Source organism: Oncorhynchus tshawytscha, linkage group LG13, assembly GCF_018296145.1.
Source record: "Oncorhynchus tshawytscha isolate Ot180627B linkage group LG13, Otsh_v2.0, whole genome shotgun sequence".
Lineage (NCBI taxonomy): Eukaryota > Metazoa > Chordata > Actinopteri > Salmoniformes > Salmonidae > Oncorhynchus > Oncorhynchus tshawytscha.
Window position 1 is genome coordinate 79,052,154 of NC_056441.1, and position 19,466 is coordinate 79,071,619.

General features: G+C 42.9%; 1 protein-coding gene across 4 annotated transcripts in view; it reads right to left on the bottom strand.

The window, feature by feature from the left end:
• Positions 1–19,466, bottom strand: part of LOC112267285 (glutamate receptor, ionotropic, AMPA 4a) — a 154,393-nt gene that overhangs the window by 50,766 nt on the left and 84,161 nt on the right. For all 4 annotated transcript variants that reach the window (XM_042296395.1, XM_042296392.1, XM_042296394.1 and 1 more), the window contains exons 8-13: positions 16,533–16,700; positions 16,357–16,461; positions 16,152–16,262; positions 4,159–4,365; positions 536–751; positions 273–433 (exon numbers count right to left, since the gene is read on the bottom strand). In XM_042296395.1, the coding sequence (XP_042152329.1) occupies positions 273–433; positions 536–751; positions 4,159–4,365; positions 16,152–16,262; positions 16,357–16,461; positions 16,533–16,700 (968 nt within the window). The remainder of the gene's footprint in view (positions 1–272; positions 434–535; positions 752–4,158; positions 4,366–16,151; positions 16,263–16,356; positions 16,462–16,532; positions 16,701–19,466) is intronic.

The window sequence follows — 19,466 nt, forward strand, 5'->3', positions numbered from 1 at the left end:
GGCTGACCAAGGGGTCATACTTAGTGTGCTGTTGTGTGTGTGTGTGTTTCTTTGACACATCTTTCGCTCCCCTCTCACACTGGACACCAGTGTATGTCACAATAGTACAATAGAGAGAGGCTGTCTGACACTGAGTCAACTGGTTTGAATCACAACACTCAGTATGACCAACAGTTTCTGACACAGGACAAACACACTCTGACATTAGAGACAGATGGGTTGGCAGACACACAGACAAGCACTCACACACATGCACACATATACACACTCACCGTGGTGAGATGTCGCAGCCCTGCTGCATGAAGGCCCCCAGTGAGAACCAGAGTGAATTGAAGATGCCAAACTCATTGGGTGGCTGGTCAGTGGGGCCTGGCTCAGTAGAGCCTTCCTCTGGCTCCTCTGCATGCCACTCATATGGACTGAAGCGACTCACCTGGGGACAGAGGATAGGGGCTGGTTACAAGGTGTCCAGGCTTTTATTCTAGCCCAGCTCTACACTGCTGATTCAACTGATTGTGGTCACACACACACTCACCAGAAACAGCACCACACTGACCCCTATGTAAGCGAAGACGATGCACATCCAGATCTCGTAGGCCAGAGGGTCCAGGAAGGAGAAGACTCCAGGTTTAGACTTCTGGGGCTTCTTGATCATGATGGAGATCCCCAAGGACATGAAGGGCTTAGAGAAGTCTATCACCTCCTCACGGACCAGGGTTATAGTCAGAGGGGCTACTGCTATCTCTGCTTTCTACAGGGGGGGGGGGTTAGGGAGAAGGAGAGTCAGGGATGGGAGAGAGGGGAGAGATTGGGAGGGAGACAGAAAATCATTCATAAAGGCCAGACACAGGAAACCAGAATACAAATCAACCATCAAGGTCTGTCTTCCTATCCACCACATACACCAGGGAGAAAACATCCTTATTTTAGTGCTGCAACAATTCACCTTGGATTCATATAATCAACAATACAGTACCTAATACATGCATTTTCCCTACAAGAGAAGAAAGAGTATGAGCTGAAGAGAGAGAAACAGAGTGTGTGAGACAGACAGAGCGAGAGAGCAGGAGAGAAATATATATATAGAGAGAGAGAAAGTGAGAGAGAGAGAGAGAGAGAGAGAGCGAGAGAGGGAGAAAGTAAGAGAGCGAGAGAGGGAGAAAGTAAGAGAGTGAGAGGGAGAAAGTAAGAGAGAGAAAGTTAGAGAACGAGAGAGAGAGAAAGTGAGAGAGAGAAAGTAAGAGAGCGAGAGAGAGAAAGAGAAAGTAAGAGAGCGAGAGAGGGAGAAAGTAAGAGAGAGAAAGTTAGAGAACGAGAGAGAGAGAAAGTAAGAGAGAGAAAGTAAGAGAGCGAGAGAGAGAAAGAGAAAGTAAGAGAGCGAGAGGGAGAAAGTAAGAGAGAGAAAGTTAGAGAACGAGAGAGAGAGAAAGTAAGAGAGCGAGAGAGAGAGAAAGTAAGAGAGAGAAAGTTAGAGAACGAGAGAGAGAGAAAGTAAGAGAGCGAGAGAGAGAGAAAGTAAGAGAGCGAGAGAGAGGGAAAGAGGATGAGGGACAGATAAATACATTATCTCCCCTCAGCTAGAACAGATCAATGATTGGACACGACTGGGAATGTTTAGAATTATTCAAAGCGAACGAATTCTGTGACTGGTAATGACTCATTCTGTAAAATGTGCTTACGGAGCGAGAACACACATTCATGTACAGTCGCTGGAGTAGAACACACACACACACACACACACCACTGATATAGTCAGAGAGAAGCCTGACTTTCGAAAATGTACAAAGTAGATTAGTCATCGACTGATTACAGTCACTATTCCAATGTGTCTGCTGGCAGGCAGCTGGAGAAAATATGACTGAATCCTGGGTGGAATTAAGCACAGTGGACGAGAGAGGAAATCAAGCAGCAGTCTAGAGCTATTATTTAGATAGGGGTCAGAGACAAAGCCGGGACGGGGGTTAGATGTTTCCAAAGTGAAAGCCAGCAAGGGTAGAGTAGACACAATACTTTAAAGTTTAAGTTTTAATGTCACATGCACAACTATACAGTGAAATGCTTTTCTTGCCGCTCTAAACCCAACAATGTGGTAATCAATAACATTGTGATTAAAAAATTAACAAGGTAGAACAAAAAAACACGAGATATAAAAATATGAAATAAGAAGAACACGATAAAGTAAGTAATATTAGAGTTCATACAAGGAAATCAGTCAACTGAATAAATGCATTAGGCCCTACTCTATGGATTTCACATGACTGGGAAGAAAGATATGCATCTGTTGGTCACAGATAAAAAAAAGAAAGAAGTGGATCCTTAAAAAGAACCTTAAAAAGAAAGAAGTGGATCAGAAAACCAGTCAGTATCTGGTGTGACAACCATTTGCCTCATGCAGCACGGCATCTCTCCTTTGCATAGAGTGGCTCAGGCTGTTGACTGTGACCTGTGGAATAAATGTCCCACTGTTCTTCAATGGCTGTGTGAAGTTGCTGGATATTGTCGGGAACTGGAACAGGCTGTCGTACACATTCTTTCCGGAGCATTCCAAACATGCTCAATGGGTGACATGTCTGGTGATTATGCAGGCCAATGTAAGAACTTTGATATTTCCAGCTTCCAGGAATTGTGTTCAGATCCTTGCGAAATGGGGCCGTGCATTATCATACTGCACCATAAGGTGATGGCGGTGGATGAATGGCACGACAATGTGCCTCAGGATCTCTTCACGGTATCTCTGTGCATTCAAATTACCGTCGATAAAATGCAATTGTGTTCGTTGTATATAGCTTATGTCTTTCCATACCATAACCTCACCATGGGGCACTGTTCACAACGTTGACATCAGTTAAACCGTTCGGCCACATGATGCCATACGTCTTTCATCTGACCAGTACAGTTGAAACCGGGATTCATCCATGAAAAGCACACTTCTCCAGTGTGCCAGTGGCCATTGAAGGTGACCATTTCCCACAGAATTCGGTTATGAGGCCGAACTGCAGTCAGGTCAACACCCTGGGGAAGACGAATACGCAGATGAGCTTCCCTGAGATGCTTTCTGACATTTTGTGAAGACATTCTTCAATTGTGCAAATCCACAGTTTCATCAGCTGGTGGCTGGTCTCAGACGATCCTGCAGGTGAAGAAGACGGATGTGGAGGTTCTGGGCTGGCGTGGTTACAGGTGGTCTGCGGTTGTGACCACGGTTTGGACATGCTGCCAAATTCTCTAAAACAACGTTGGAGGAAGCTTATGATAGATACGTTAACATGAATTTCTGCACATTTTACAGTGGCCCTTTTACTGTCATCAGCACAAGGTGTGTAATGATCATGCTGTGTAAATCAGCTCTTGATATGCCACATCTGTCAGGTGGATTTATTATCTTCGTAAAGTAGAAATGCTCACTAACAGGGATGTAAACAAATTTGTGCACAACATTTGAGAGAAATAAGCTTTTTGTGTGTGTGAAACATTTCTGGGATCTTTTATTTCAGCTAATGAAACATGGGACCAACACTTTATATGTTACATGTATATTTTTGTTCCGTATATATACACAGGGTCAGTTCCAGTACCATATTTTCAATGCACCGGGATATTGGATAGATAGTTATCTAACCCAAGGGTGGTAAACTATGTTAAATAATAACTAGACTGAGAGGTCATGATCCCAGTTTGTGTTATTTAGGACAGTGTTTCTTTATCCTGGTCCTGGGGACCCAGGGTGCACATTTTAGATGTTGGCCTAGCATTACACACCTGATTCCACAAATGAAAGGTTTGATCATGAGTTGAATAGTGGAATCAGGTGTGTAGTGATTGGGTAAAAGCATAATGTATCCCGTTGGGTCCCCAGGACCAGGATTAGGAAACACTGCTTTAGGCACATCTCCTGGATAATAGGGGTGCTGAGGGTGCTGCAGTCCCTGATGAATTCAAATGTAAAAAATAATGATAATACAATTTAAAAAATGGTCTGAAATGTCTTGTCTGTCTAATTAAAAAGTACCACGACAGTATCTAACAATATAGATTCACTTTGTTTAATAGGAACTAACTATCCTCAGTAGAACTACATCAAACTCCAAGATAAGATGAAAGGAACTAAAAGTAACAATTTCCAAACATCACTCCTTCCCATCCTCCCTCCATCCTTACCCCATAGACCAGTTCTCCCACCATGCCATTCCAGATCTTGGTCTCGGGGTCTCTGGCTCCGTACTTGCCGTCAGGGACGATGGCGATCTTGTACTTGATGCCGATGTGTTTGGCGATCTCTGAGGCCAAGTCCACGCAGTAGCCCTCGAACTGGTCATTCCCCTCAAACATCTCCCAGTTTTTCTTCAGCATCACATAAGGACCCTCCTACACCCACAAACACACCAATCAGAGACAGAGAGGGGGGCGCGGGGAGGTCAAACTGACCAATCAACTCACATTGACCACTGACCAACAAATCAGGGACTTCTGGAGTGGGAGGAGCTTTTTGGAATGGCATGCAGCCAGAGCCAAAGCCTCCACTGGATGACAGGATTGCATTGATGGAGACAGGAGAGACATTTTATGGCAACCAAAGAACATTTTAAAAGGCCACTGTGTGATGAGCAGTGTGTTGCAGTGGCTTGCAAAATTATTCACCCCCTTGGCATTTTTCCTATTTTGTTGCCTGACAACCTGGAATTAAAATGGATTTTTAGGGGGTTTGTCTCATTTGATTAACACAACATGCCTACCACTTTGATGATGCTAAATATTTTTTTATGTGAAAGACATATAAAGACTTAAAGACTTTAAGACATACCACATATTCTCCATTGGATTGAGGTCTGGGCTTTGACTAGGCCATTCCAAGACATTTAAATGTTTCCCCTTAAACCACTTGAGTGTTGCTTTAGCAGTATGCTTAGGGTCATTGCCGTGCAGGAAGGTGAACCTCCGTCCCAGTCTCAAATCTCTGGAAGACTGAAACAGGTTTCGCTCAAGAATTTCCCTGTTTTTAGCGCCACCCATCATTCCTTCAATTCTGACCAGTTTCCCAGTCCCTGCTGATGAAAAACATCCCCACAGCATGATTCTGCCACCACCACCCTTCCCTGTGGGGATGGTGTTCTCGGGGTGATGAGAAGTGTTGGGTTTGCGGCAGTGATGAGAAGTGTTGTGTTTTCCTTGATGGCCAAAAAGCTCAATTTTAGTCTCATCTGACCAGAGTACCTTCTTCCATATGTTTGGGGGGGTCTATGTTTGCTTATTTTTTTCTTTAAGCAATGGCTTTTTTTCTGGCCACTCTTCCGTAAAGTCCAGCTCTGTGGAGTGTACAGCTTAAAGTGGTCCTATGGACAGATACTCCAATCTCTGCTGTGGAGCTTTGCAGCTCTTTCCGGGTTATCTTCGGTCTCTTTGTTGCCTCTCTGATCAATACCCTCCTGCCTGGTCCGTGAGTTTTGGTGGGTGTCCCTCTTTTGGCAGGTTTGTTGTGGTGCCATATTCCTTCCATTGTTTAATAATGGATTTAATTGTGCTCCGTTGGGTTGTTCAATGTATCTGATATTTTTTTATAACCCAACCCTGATCTGTACTTCTCCACAACTTTGTCCCTGACCTGTTTGTAGAGCTCCGTGGTCTTCATGGTGCCGCTTGCTTGATGGTGCCCCTTGCTTAGTGGTGTTGCAGACTCTGGGGCCTTTCAGAACAGGTGTATATATATGGAGATTATGTGACAAATCATGTGACACTTTGATTGCACACAGGTGAACTTTATTTAACTAATTATGTGACTTCTGAAGGTAATTGGTTGCACCAGATCTTATTTAGGGGCTTCATATCAAAGGGGTGAATACATGTGTAAAGGAGGTGAATACATGTGTAAAGGGGGTGAATACATGTGTAAAGGAGGTGAATACATGTGTAAAGGAGGTGAATACATGTGTAAAGGAGGTGAATACATGTGTAAAGGAGGTGAATACATGTGTAAAGGAGGTGAATACATGTGTAAAGGAGGTGAATACATGTGCACTCACCACTTTTCCGTTATTTTTTGTTGTTGAATTTTTTAACTCAATTTGGACTATTTTCTGTTTGTCCATCACATGAAATCCAAATAAAAATCAATTTAAATGACAGGTTGTAACGCAACAAAATAGGAAAAATGCCAAGGGGGGTGAATACTTTTGCAAGGTACTGTATATCCTCATGGTCTGTGATTGGTGCCAAGTTTATGTTCTCTGGCTGACTCCACACAGATGATGTATCTTAAAAATAACAAATGAACAACAGAAAAGTAGAAGAGAGAGGTAACCAGCTATAGAGCAGAGAGGGAGCGGGTGTAGAGGTAGATACACAGGGAAGGTGCATTCTCTGTCTGGAGAGAACCTTTATACCTCAAACAGGAGAAATTAGCAGTAGGAAAACACAAACACGCAAGCAAAGACATACACACACACACACACGCACGCACACACGCACAGACCCTGACTAACACACTCATCCATCAGGAGCTTGTGGTTGCAGAGAGACGCCCAGGTGGTAAACATCCTGAGGACCCCCCCTCTAGGCTACAGAACAATCCTCTGGTGTAGCAGATTAAACTTCCAGATTCAAATGAATGAAGGTATGGAATGTGAAAGGAAGCTAATATAGTATTCACGCATAGGCTTTCAAAAGGGTTTATACATATATCAAATGATTTGAAATAGCTGTATAAACACTATATGATTTACATTTAAAATCAAATCCATGTACACGTTTTCATTTATGATGTTAATTTACAAATGAAATGGATACATTTCAAGAGACTCCATCCCCGGCTCACCATGGGACCTGCCAGAATAAAGCGCACAGGTAAATAGGTCACATTAAATGAAACATTACATTATTGCAAAATTAAAAAGGGGGAAATACAAATGCATAACATCTTTAGAGGTTCGTTGACGCTGTATCAGTTACACGTTGACGTTGTATCAGTCACACGTTGACGTTGTATCAGTCACATGTTGACGTTGTATCAGTCACATGTTGACGTTGTACCAGTCACATGTTGACGTTGTATCAGTCACATGTTGACGTTGTATCAGTCACATGTTGACGTTGTATCAGTCACATGTTGACGTTGTATCAGTCACATGTTGACGTTGTATCAGTCACATGTTGACGTTGTATCAGTCACATGTTGACGTTGTATCAGTTACACGTTGACGTTGTATCAGTTACACGTTGACGTTGTATCAGTCACATGTTGACGTTGTATCAGTCACACGTTGACGTTGTATCAGTCACATGTTGACGTTGTATCAGTCACACGTTGACGTTGTATCAGTTACACGTTGACGTTGTATCAGTCACATGTTGACGTTGTATCAGTTACATGTTGACGTTGTATCAGTTACACGTTGACGTTGTATCAGTCACATGTTGACGTTGTATCAGTTACACGTTGACGTTGTATCAGTTACACGTTGACGTTGTATCAGTCACATGTTGACGTTGTATCAGTTACACGTTGACGTTGTATCAGTCACATGTTGACGTTGTATCAGTTGTTGACGTTGTATCAGTCACATGTTGACGTTGTATCAGTTACACGTTGACGTTGTATCAGTCACATGTTGACGTTGTATCACGTTGTATCAGTCACACGTTGACGTTGTATCAGTCACACGTTGACGTTGTACGTTGTATCAGTTACACGTTGACGTTGTATCAGTCACATGTTGACGTTGTATCAGTCACATGTTGACGTTGTATCAGTCACACGTTGACGTTGTATCAGTCACACGTTGACGTTGTATCAGTCACACGTTGACGTTGTATCAGTCACATGTTGACGTTGTACCAGTCACATGTTGACGTTGTATCAGTCACATGTTGACGTTGTATCAGTCACATGTTGACGTTGTATCAGTCACATGTTGACGTTGTATCAGTCACATGTTGACGTTGTATCAGTTAATGTACATGCCATATCTATAATAATATTACAGTAGTAGTATCTGTCACATACCATTGGTCTAGAATGATATCACAAAAGATCCAACTCTTATGGCATATTGAACTATGTCCTAACTTGAGGTGTGTATACTGTAACTCAATGTAAATGGGAGAATTGTGTGAATATCAGATTTACTCACATGGATCTCAAGCCTTACAGGAATATACTTGCATTAATCAAGTATCTAAACATCAATAGAATTTCCATTATCTTAAAGCAGAATCTTGTCACATGTACATGTTGTCCAAGCATCAAAGCAGATGTCTTTTTCTAAACCTCGTTATCATACACACATCAGCAGCCCCCTGAGATCTCTCTCTCTCTCCAATAACTCAACATGAATCACTCTTAATGAAGTCACAAACTCAATCAGAGATTCTCCCAAACATAGCAGTGCTGCTCCAACCGTCAGACTTACAGTTGAAGTCGGAAGTTTACATACACTTAGGTTGGAGTTATTAAAACTCATTTTTCAACCCATTCCACAAATTTCTTGTTAACAAACTATAGTTTTGGCGGGTCGGTTAGGACATCTACTTTGTGCATGACACAAGTAATTTTTCCAACAATTGTATACAGACAGATTATTTCACTTATACGTAACTCACTGTATCACAATTCCAGTGTGTCAGAAGTTTACATACACTAAGTTGACTGTGCTTTTAAACAGCTTGGACAACTCCAGAAAATGATGTTACGGCTTTAGAAGCTTCTGATGGGCTAATTGACATAATTTGAGTCAATTGGAGGTGAACCTGTGGATGTATTTCAAGGTCTACCTTCAAACCCAGTGCCTCTTTGCTTGACATCATGGGAAAATCAAAAGAAATCAGCCAAGACCTCAGAAAAAAAATTGTAGACCTCCACAAGTCTGCTTCATCCTTGGGAGCAATTTCCAAATGCCTGAAGGTACCACGTTCATCTGTACAAACAATAGTACGCAAGTATAAACACCATGGGACCACACAGCCGTCATACCTCTCAGGAAGGAGACGCGTTCTGTCTCCTAGAGATTAACGTACTTTGGTGCGAAAAGTGCAAATCAATCCCAGAACAACAGCAAAAGACCTTGTGAAGATGCTGGAGGAAACAGGTTCAAAAGTATTTATATCCACAGTAAAATGAGTCCTAAATCGACATAACCTGAAAAGCCACTTAGCAAAGAAGAAGCCACTCTTCCAAAACCGCCATAAAAAAAAACATGGCTTGCAACTGCACATGGGGACAAAGATCGTATTTTTTACTTTTTGGAAAAATGTCCTCTGGTCTGATGAAACAAAAATAGAACTGTTTGGCCATAATGACCATTGAAATGTTTGGAGGAAAAAGGTGGAGGCTTGCAAGCCGAAGAACCACATCCCAACCGTGAAGCACGGAGGTGGCAGCTTCATGTCCTGCGGGTGCTTTGCTGCAGGAGGGACTGGTGCACTTCACAAAATAGATGGCATCATGAGAAGGAACATTTTGTGGATATATAGAAGCAACATCACAAGACATATGTCAGGAAGTTAAAGCTTGGTCGCAAATGGGTCTTCCAAATGGACAATGACTCCAAGCATACTTCCAAAGTTGTGGCAAAATGGCTTAAGGACAACAAAGTCAAGGTATTGGAATGGCCATCACAAAGCCCTGACCTCAATCCTATAGAGAATTTGTGAGCAGAACTGAAAAAGTGTGTGCGAGCAAAGAGGCCTACAAACCTGACTCAGTTACACCAGCTCTGTCAGGAGGACTGGGCCAACATTCACCCAAATTATTGTGGGAAGCTTGTGGAAAGCTACCTGAAATGTTTGACCCAAGTTAAACAATTTAAAGGCAATGCTACCAAATACTAATTGAGTGTATGTAAACTTCTGACCCACTGGGAATTTGATGGGAAAAAAACCCTGAAAAAAATAATTCTCTCTACTATTATTCTGACATTTCACATTCTTAAAATAAAGTGGTGATCCTAACTGACCTAAGACTGGGAATTTTTACTCAGATTAATTAAATGTCAGGAATTGTGAAAAACTGAGTTTAAATATATTTGGCTAAGGTGTACGTAAATTCCGACTTCAACTGTAGGTCTTAACGGCATAGACAACACCAAAATCATACACACAAACACACAAACCATTGAAACCCGAGATGAGTTCATATTCCACGCCATCTGTTGTGAACATGTTATTCCATTTTATTAGATGGTACAAAATTGCCGATCTTAAAATTGAATTCTGACGTACTGTACTGTACTGTATATGAGGATCTAGAGAACAGATGGTGTAGATAGAACATGGGCTCAGCTTGATTTTGGTCAACTTATGACTTTGGATAAGTCTCTTCTTAACCCTGCCTCACTTTTCTGAAAATGTTAGCATATTAAAAGGGCAACAGTTTGACATCAGAATAGGTGACTTTGTAGAGTGTTTAGCAGTGATAGTATACACACACACAAACACACAAACCGCTTGGGGTTTTGCCAACAGTGAATTATTTCATGTTTAAACCCCTTATAGTTTTGTTATCAGTTTGTCGCAGACTCTTTTGTCACAGTGTGTTTGTGTGTGTGTTACTGCGGTGTGTTTAGTCTCGGTGCAGGTGCATGGAGGGATATTGGGCAAGTGAAGTTTTTCTCTGATGCTGAACACCTTGTCAGATGTCTTACATGAGGATGTGGGAAGAGGGAGAGAGGAAAGGAGGGAGGAATGACAGGGCTGAGAGAGTGTAGATGGCAAGAGAGAGGGTGGTTTTATGGAGAGAAGAGAGAGAGTGGAACGACAGAGCGGAGGAGAGAGAGAGAGAGAGAGAGAGAGAGAGAGAGAGAGAGAGAGAGAGAGAAGCTTTAGTGGTGAAGGGTTCAGGTAGATAAGACATGAAACAGTGGAACATCAGCAGAGAATCCAGAAAGAGAGAGAGCTCCTAATCAGGGTTGGGGCCAATTCCATTTCAATTCAGGAGGTACACTGAAATTCTAATTTCAATCATTTTCAATTAGAATAATGTAGAATTGGAATTTGATTTACTTTATGAATTGGCCAGAATTAAAAATGGAACTGAGCGCAACCCTGAGCTTAATTATGCAGCCAGCCAATACAATATCCAGTACAACATAATACGTTAACCAGAGTTCCTGAAACTTCAACATCAGGGACAACAGACTAGCTGCAGATGCATCTACAGTTCCTTGCAAAAGTATTCATCCCCCTTGGCGTTTTTCCTATTTTGATGCATTACAACCTGTAATTTAAATGGATTTTTATTTGGATTTCATGTAATGAACATACACAAAACACTCCAACTTGGTGAAGTGAAACTGAAAAAATAACTTGTTTCAAAAGATTCTACAAAAATAACAAATGCAAAAGTGGTGCGTGCATATGTATTCACCCCATTTAATATGAAGACCCTAAATAAGATCTGGTGCAACCAATTACCTTCAGAGGTCACATAATTAGTTAAATAATTTCAATCTAACTGTCTAATCTCATAATGCAATCTAAGTGTCACATGATCTGTCACATGATCTCTGTATATATACACCTGTTCTGAAAGGCCCCAGAGTCTGCAACACCACTAAGCAAGGGGCACCATCAAGCAAGGGGCACCATCAAGCAAGTGGCACCATCAAGACCAAGGAGCTCTCCAAACAGGTCAGGGACAAAGTTGTGGAGAAGTACAGATCAGGGTTGGGTTATAAAAAAATGTCAGAAGCTTTGAAGCTTTGAACATCCCACGGAGCACCATTAACTTCTTTAGTGTAGGAGGCAGTATTTTCGTTTTTGGCTAAAAAACGTACCAATTTGAAACTGCCTATTTCCCAGGCCCAGAAAATAGAATATCCATATAATTGTCAGATTAGGTGTCACGATCGTCGTAAGAAGCGGACCAAAGCGCAGCGTGGTGTGAATGCATAATTTAATAGATGACAAAAAAACACGAAGTAAACTGTGCAAAAACAATAAACCAATAACGACCATGAAGCTATCATAAGAACTGTGCGGACACAAGCAAGATATAGACAATCACCCACAAACAAACAGTGAAACCCAGGCTACCTAAGTATGATTCTCAATCAGAGACAACTAATGACACCTGCCTCTGATTGAGAACCATACTAGGACGAAACATAGAAATCCCCAAAATCATAGAAAAACAAACATAGACTGCCCACCCCAACTCACGCCCTGACCATACTAAATAATGACAAAACAAAGGAAATAAAGGTCAGAACGTGACATTAGGATAGAAAACACTCTAAAGTTTCCAAAACTGTCAAAATGTTGTCTGTGAGTATAACAGAACTGATATTGCAGGCGAAAACCTGAGGAAAATCCAACAAGGAAGTGCTGTTTTTCATGAAACCTCTCTGTTTCATTGGATGCCTTGCCTCCATTTAAAGGAATATCAACCATATTCATTTTTCCTATGGCTTCCCCAAGGTGTGAACAGTCTTTAGACAAAGTTTCAGGCTTTTATTTTGAAAAATGAGCGAGAAAGAACCAATCGCGTCAGTGGATGGCTGGGTGCCAGCAGAGTTTTTAATGCGCAACAGCAATTTTCTCTCTCTCTCCTATGGAAGAAGCTACATTCTGGTTGACATACTATCAATTATATATTGTAAAAACAACCTGAGGATTGATTATAAAAAACGTTTGACATGTTTCTACGACCATTTCGGATACTATTTGGAATTTTCGTCTGTGATATCGTGACCGCTCGATGCTGTGGATTTCTGAACATAATGCGCCAAACAAATGGAGGTATTTTGGATATAAAAATAATCTTTATGGAACAAAAGGAACATTTATTGTGTAACTGGGAGTCTCGTGAGTGCAAATATCCAAAGATCATGAAAGGTAAGCGATTTAATTTATTGCTTTTCTGACTTTCGTGACCACTACTGATCTACTTGGCTGCTAGCTGTTTGTAATATTTTGTCTACTGAGAGAGATGTTCTTACATTAACGCTTCGTATGCTTTCGCCGTAAAGCTTCATTGAAATCTGACACGCCAGGTGGATTAACAACAAGCTAAGCTGTGTTTTGCTATATTGCACTTGTGATTTCATGAAAATTAAATATTTTTTGTAATTGAATTTTAATTTTGCGCTCTGCAATTCAGCGGATATTGCTGAAAATGATCCCGGTAACGGGATGGGTGCACCAAGAAGTTAAATCCATTATTAAAAAACGGAAAGAAAACAAACCTGCCAAGAGAGGGCCACCCACAAAAACTCACGGACCAGGCAAGGAGGGCATTAATTAGAGGCAACAAAGTGACCAAAGAAACTCTGAAGGAGCTGGAAAGCTCGACAGTGGAGATTTGAGTATCTGTCCATAGGACCACTTTAAGCCGTACACTCCACAGAGCTGGGCTTTATGGAAGAGTGGCCAGAAAAAAGACATTACTTGAAGAAAAAAATAAGCAAACGCGTTTGGTGTTCGCCAAAAGGCACGTGGGAGAATCCTCAAACTTATGGAAGATGGTACTCTGGTCAAATGAGACTAGTATTGAGCTCTTTGGCCATCAAGCAAAACACTATGTCTGGCGCAAACACAACACCTCTCATCACCCCGAGAACAACATCCCCACCATGAAGCGTGGTGGTGGCAGCATCATGCTGTGGGGATGTTTTTCATCGTCAGGGACTGGGAAACTGGTCAGAATTGAAGGAATGATGGATGGCACTAAATACAGGGAAATTCTTGAGGGAAACCTGAGACTGGGACGGTGGTTCACCTTCCAGCAGGGCAATGACCCTAAGCATTTTGCTAAGTGATTTAAGGGGAAACATTTAAATGCCTTGGAATGGCCTATTCAAAGCCCAGACCTCAATCCAATTGAGAATCTGTGGTATGACTTAAAGATTGTTGTACACCAGTGGAACCTGTCCAACTTGAAGGAGCTGGAGCAGTTTCCCTTGAAGAATGGGCAAAAATCCCAGTGGCTAGATGTGCCAAGCTTATAGAGACATACCCCAAGAGATTTGCAGCTGTATTGCTGCAAAAGGTGGCTCTACAAAGTATTGACTTTGGGGGGTGAATAGTTAAGCACGCTCAAGTTTTCTTTTTTTTGTCTTATTTCTTATTTATTTCACAATCAAAAATATTTTGCATCTTCAAAGTTGTAGGCATGTTGTGGAAATCAAATGATTACAACCCCCTAAAATATATTTTTTAATTCCAGGTTGTCAGGCAAAAAAATAGGAAAAATGCCAAGGGGGTGAATACTTTCGCAAGCCACTGTAGAATAGAACAATGTAGATGGATGGGAGACCATGAAGTAACAGCAGCCTCTCGCTGTGTCAATGCACAGTCCCTGATGCAGTCTTCAGAGAACACCATAGAAACAGAATGACTAGAGCTGCTATCTGCAGGGGGCGTGAGGACATGTGATGACTCTCAGCAGTGGGGTGGCTAACAGGCACGTCGTCATGGTGATGGAATATTAAATACAGCCAGACTTTGAGATTGTGTTTTTGTGACTGTCAAGGGGTGTTTGTTTGAAACTGTGATTATGTCAGTGTGTTGGGGTTGTGTTTGTGTATGCATCTGTGAGACAGTACGCAGTGTGTGAATGTGTGTGTGTGACAGTATATATGCACTCTGTGTGGGTGTGTTTCTATACGACTGGCCGCTGTCTGATCTGTGTGTGTTTCTGTACAACTGGCCCCTGTCTGATCTGTGTGTGTTTCTGTACGACTGGCCGCTGTCTGATCTGTGTGAGTCTTTTCTCAGCATTTTGGGACACAATTCCATTCTAATTCCCTGAACATCTAAAACGATAATCCCCAAAATATTAAAACTGTTTGTTTTTTTGTCTACAGTTCCCCCAGTTCACAGAGAAGAAAAAGTCAAGTCATGACAAAGCAGAATTACAGACAGATGGATAGATAGATAGGTATCTTCATCTGTGTGATTCCTCTTCTCTCAATGCCACTGCTATATAATTACAGAGCGATAGAGAGCTAGAGTCTCAGTGGCTCTGTCTGTCAGTGTGAGTCCTTCTGTGTGTCCATCTCCCGTCTGTCTGTGTTTCTGTCTGTACTGTAAGTCTTCAGTGTCGTAGCAGAGGCTTCCTCGTCAGTGGCTGTAAAGAGGAGGAGGTGGCTGAGGTAACATTAGCCATGGCCATCTGACAGGGACATAGATCATCCAGAGAGAGAAGGAGGGAGAGGGGGAGGGAAGGAGAGAGAGGGTGGGAGAGAGAGGGAGAGGGGGAGGGAGAGGGGGAGGGAGGGAGGGAGGGAGGGAGAAAAAGGAAGAGGGAGGAAAATATCGAGGGGGAGGGAGGAAGAGAGAGGGAGAGGTAGGGAGAGAGAGGGAGAAAGAGGGGGAGGGTGGGAGGGAAAGAAAGAAAGAGGGAGTGGGAGGAAGAGAGAGAAAGAGGTAGAAGGGGAGGGAGGGAGAGAGAGAGAGGTAGAAGGGGAGGGAGGGAGAGAGAGAAAGAGGTAGAAGGGGAGAGAGGGAGAGAGAGAAAGAGGTAGAAGGAGAGGGAGGGAGAGAGAGAAAGAGGTAGAAGGGGAGAGAGGGAGAGAGAGAAAGCAGTAGAAGGGGAGGGAGGGAGAGAGAGAAAGAGGTAGATGGGGAGGGAGGGAGAGAGAGAAAGAGGTAGAAGGGGAGGAAGGGAGAGAGAGAAAGAGGGAGAGAGTGATGTCCATAAAGAGAAGGGGGACAGACATGAGAAAAGGTAAAAGGACTAAAACTCCTCTCTCTTTCACACTTTACAGATGACGTCAACAAAAACCAAATCAATATAAAGACAACCTGCCAGTGACAAGTCTGATTCCTCTCTTACAGTCCCCTACTCTCTCCTCCCTCACTATGACCTGGTACTGCTACAATACCCTTAGGGACACTGAGATACACATTGGTGTCACTACCAGCTCTGACCACAAGAGGCCCTGTGGGCCCTCTGCTCTCTAATTCAATGTGGGTGCATCTCAACAGCACAACAGATCCTCCTCTCCGTCATCTGTACTGATTTGAGAAAACAGTGTAGTCGATTCCTACAGAACATTGACTTTCCACCTTTCAAGTTGTTTAATATCAGTACAGATGGACTGGAGTTAAGGACAGGAGTTGAGGACTTGCCTAAAAAACTTAAATTAGGAAGCCGTTTTAGACTGTTGGGATGCATCTTCTGTGTGATTGAGGAAAGGAGAGGAGGCAGAGGAGTACATTACCATGATAGTTGTCACGACGACTGTCCTGTTCTCAATGTTTGTGCTGTCGTTAGACAACAGCACCTCATTCTGGACTAGAACCAGTTTGTCAATGTCGTTCCAGTAGCCAATCTGAGAGAGGAAAGGGAGAGGTGAAAAGTAGACAAAACTGCATTTTCATAAAGCCCAAATAATATCTCCGACATGCCTGTGTGTCTATTCCTACCCGTTGTGGTCCGTTGCTCTTCAGTTCAAACATGTCCATGGTGTAGTTGACTCTGCGGCCGTAGTGGTCAAACTGGATGTTACCTGTTAGACCCTGGATACGCACCTGGAGACAGGACAACAGAGAACACAGGTCAGAACAAAGAACAATAAGGAACACAAAGGACCAAAGAATACCTGTTTGAGTGTGCGTTCCATGTCTATGCCCTGGTTCCAGGGAGCAGCTGGGTTGGCCAGACAGTCTCCAGCATTTCCTCTACGGGAGATGTCTATCTTCTGACGACGCAGGTTCCTGAAGGCCTCGGCCATCACCAACACCCCATCATATGTCAGAGACGAGGTGTACTGGGGAGAGAGGAGAGAGGAAGAGGAGGAAAAGGAGGAGGGAGAAAGAGTATATTAGATGATTTTACATCAACAGCGTAGAGCCTTTAACAGACATGATGATGCCTGTTTTAGGAATCAGGAAATGCCTGTTTCATGCTATGGGTTCCTCTCTTGACAAAACATTGGATTAGTTATGTACAAAATAAGTCCCATCTATGTGAATGAATGGATCCCCATGAGACCCATCTGCGGCAGTAAGATCATGATTTGAGAGATGAGGAGGTCTTCGGAGGAGGCTTATCTGACTGACAGCTCTGTAACAGGTAAGACACATAGCACTATGGAGGTATTCACACACACAGCAGGGAGACCTCACAACACACACACACACACACGCACACACACACACGCGCGCGCGCACACGCACACGCACACACAGCACGGAGACCTCACAACACACACACACACACACGCACGCACACACAGCAGGGAGACCTCACAACACACACACACACACACGCACGCACACACACACACACACACACACACACACACACACACACACACACACGCACGCACACACAGCAGGGAGACCTCACAACACACACACACACACGCACACACACGCGCGCGCGCACACGCACACGCACACACAGCAGGGAGACCTCACAACACACACACACACACACGCACGCACACACAGCAGGGAGACCTCACAACACACACACACGTGCGCACACTGCTACAGAGGCAGTCAAAGCCACAGCAGGAAACATTCACATCGTGACAGAGACCAAACTGAGGAGGAGAAGAGAAGAGGAGGAGAGGAAGGATGAGGGGATGATAAACTCAGGGGACGCACTTCACATCAGGTCAGTGTCACTCTGACATGTCTTCCTTTCCTTTCTCACTCTGTGTGTTGGGGTGGTTATATACCATGCCGTTTTGACGATCTTCTCTTGATATTTTCTCAGGGCTTTCTTTGAGAACTGACATGCTTGTTCTTCTGTGACCCTGGAAGTCTTAATACTCTTTGACAGGTATTAATAAAACACAACCTGTCCTTAGTTCTAACATTCTAATTGATTGTGATTGATGATGATACATAAAGCTGCCCATTTAATTGTACGGAAAGGGCCTTGTCATTCACTAATGAAGTACACATCTGTATCCCGCTGACTGGACAGAGAAATGTTTGTTATTTTGGTCTTGAAAGGTGTCTCCAATAATGGTTTGATGTGAGCATATGACATTTGGTTTCATAGCATATTCCAGAAACAGAATACTGAGAATGACAAACTCAAAATCACACTACCCTTACACCAGTGGAGGCTCCCCAGAGGAGGAAGGGGAGGACCATTCACTCCAGTGAATTTCACAAAATATTTAATTGCAAGACATTTAAAAAGTTCTGTTTAGATAAACCTATAATAAATATAATAACGTCACCAAATAACTGATTAAAACATAGTATTTTGCAAAGAAGGTCTACAATAGCCTCAACAGCAGTCTGTAGGGTAGCACCATGGTGTAGCTGGAGGACAGCTAGCTTCTGTCCTCCTCTGGATACATTGACTTCAATAGAAAACTCGGAGGCTCATGAGCCTCACCACCTTCCATAGACTTACACAGTAATTATGACAACTTCCGGAAGACGTCCTCCAGCCCAGTGGCGTAGCCTTGGCCTACCTAGGTTGATCTCAGGCCTACCTTAAAAATCCCCCAGAAATGATCAAATATGAATTGTGTAATATTTTATTACATTTTTAAAAGAACCGCATGTGAGAAGTATTTTCTATGGGTCATTTTATTATAATGTAACAAAGAAATAGTCTGCGACAATGAAGTTGGCTTCCGACTATTTGTTTCATTTTTTAAAAATCATACAGGGGTTTACCTCAACAACCTGGCAATGTCATGTGGCTAAACTTTGTAGTGCATAGGCTAGCAAGCTCTACCACGCTAGTTTACTGGAATTGACTCACCAGCCAAGGTAATTTAGTAGTTCTAGCATTGGCAAACCAAATGTTGATCGCTAGGTTTTTCAAAAAAAGACGTCTGAGGCAAAGGAGTGTGTTCCAGAAAATAATTTGGATCAATCTACTGATAGCTTCGAGAATAAAACATTAACAGGTGGGGTCAGGATAGAAACCATCGCAATTGCCATCACAACAGCCAATGCCACGTTGACCCAGGCATGCTTGCCTACCCCACCGTCTCCTCTCGTTCTTGATACTGCGGGCAGGGGTGAACCTGCAGTAGGTCCACCGACAGATGTGTCTGCCGTTGATGAACCAGCCTGTCAACCAAAGCTAGCAAAGTTCCCTTCAAGTATAATAAATGGCAAATCACGCTGCTTCTCTTCAAGGTGGTATGACCAGTTCGTGTGGATTGAGTATAGTAAAGCAAAAGTTTGTACGTTTTTTAGGCACTTTCCTGGGGCAAATGTCAAATTCAGATTTATACGAGATGGATTTAAAAACTGGGAACTCACAACAAATGCTTGCTGCAAACACAGGAATAGCAAATTTCATTCTAATGTCCTTGCAAAATGTGAATCCTACAAGGCGACCCATGGGCCTAGAAGTCATGGGACTGTGTTGAACCAAATACATGGTGATGCCTAGAAGTCGTGGGACTGTGTTGAACCAAATACATGGTGATGCCTAGAAGTTGTGGGACTGTGTTGAACCAAATACATGGTGATGCCTAGAAGTTGTGGGACTGTGTTGAACCAAATACATGGTGATGCCTAGAAGTTGTGGGACTGTGTTGAACCAAATA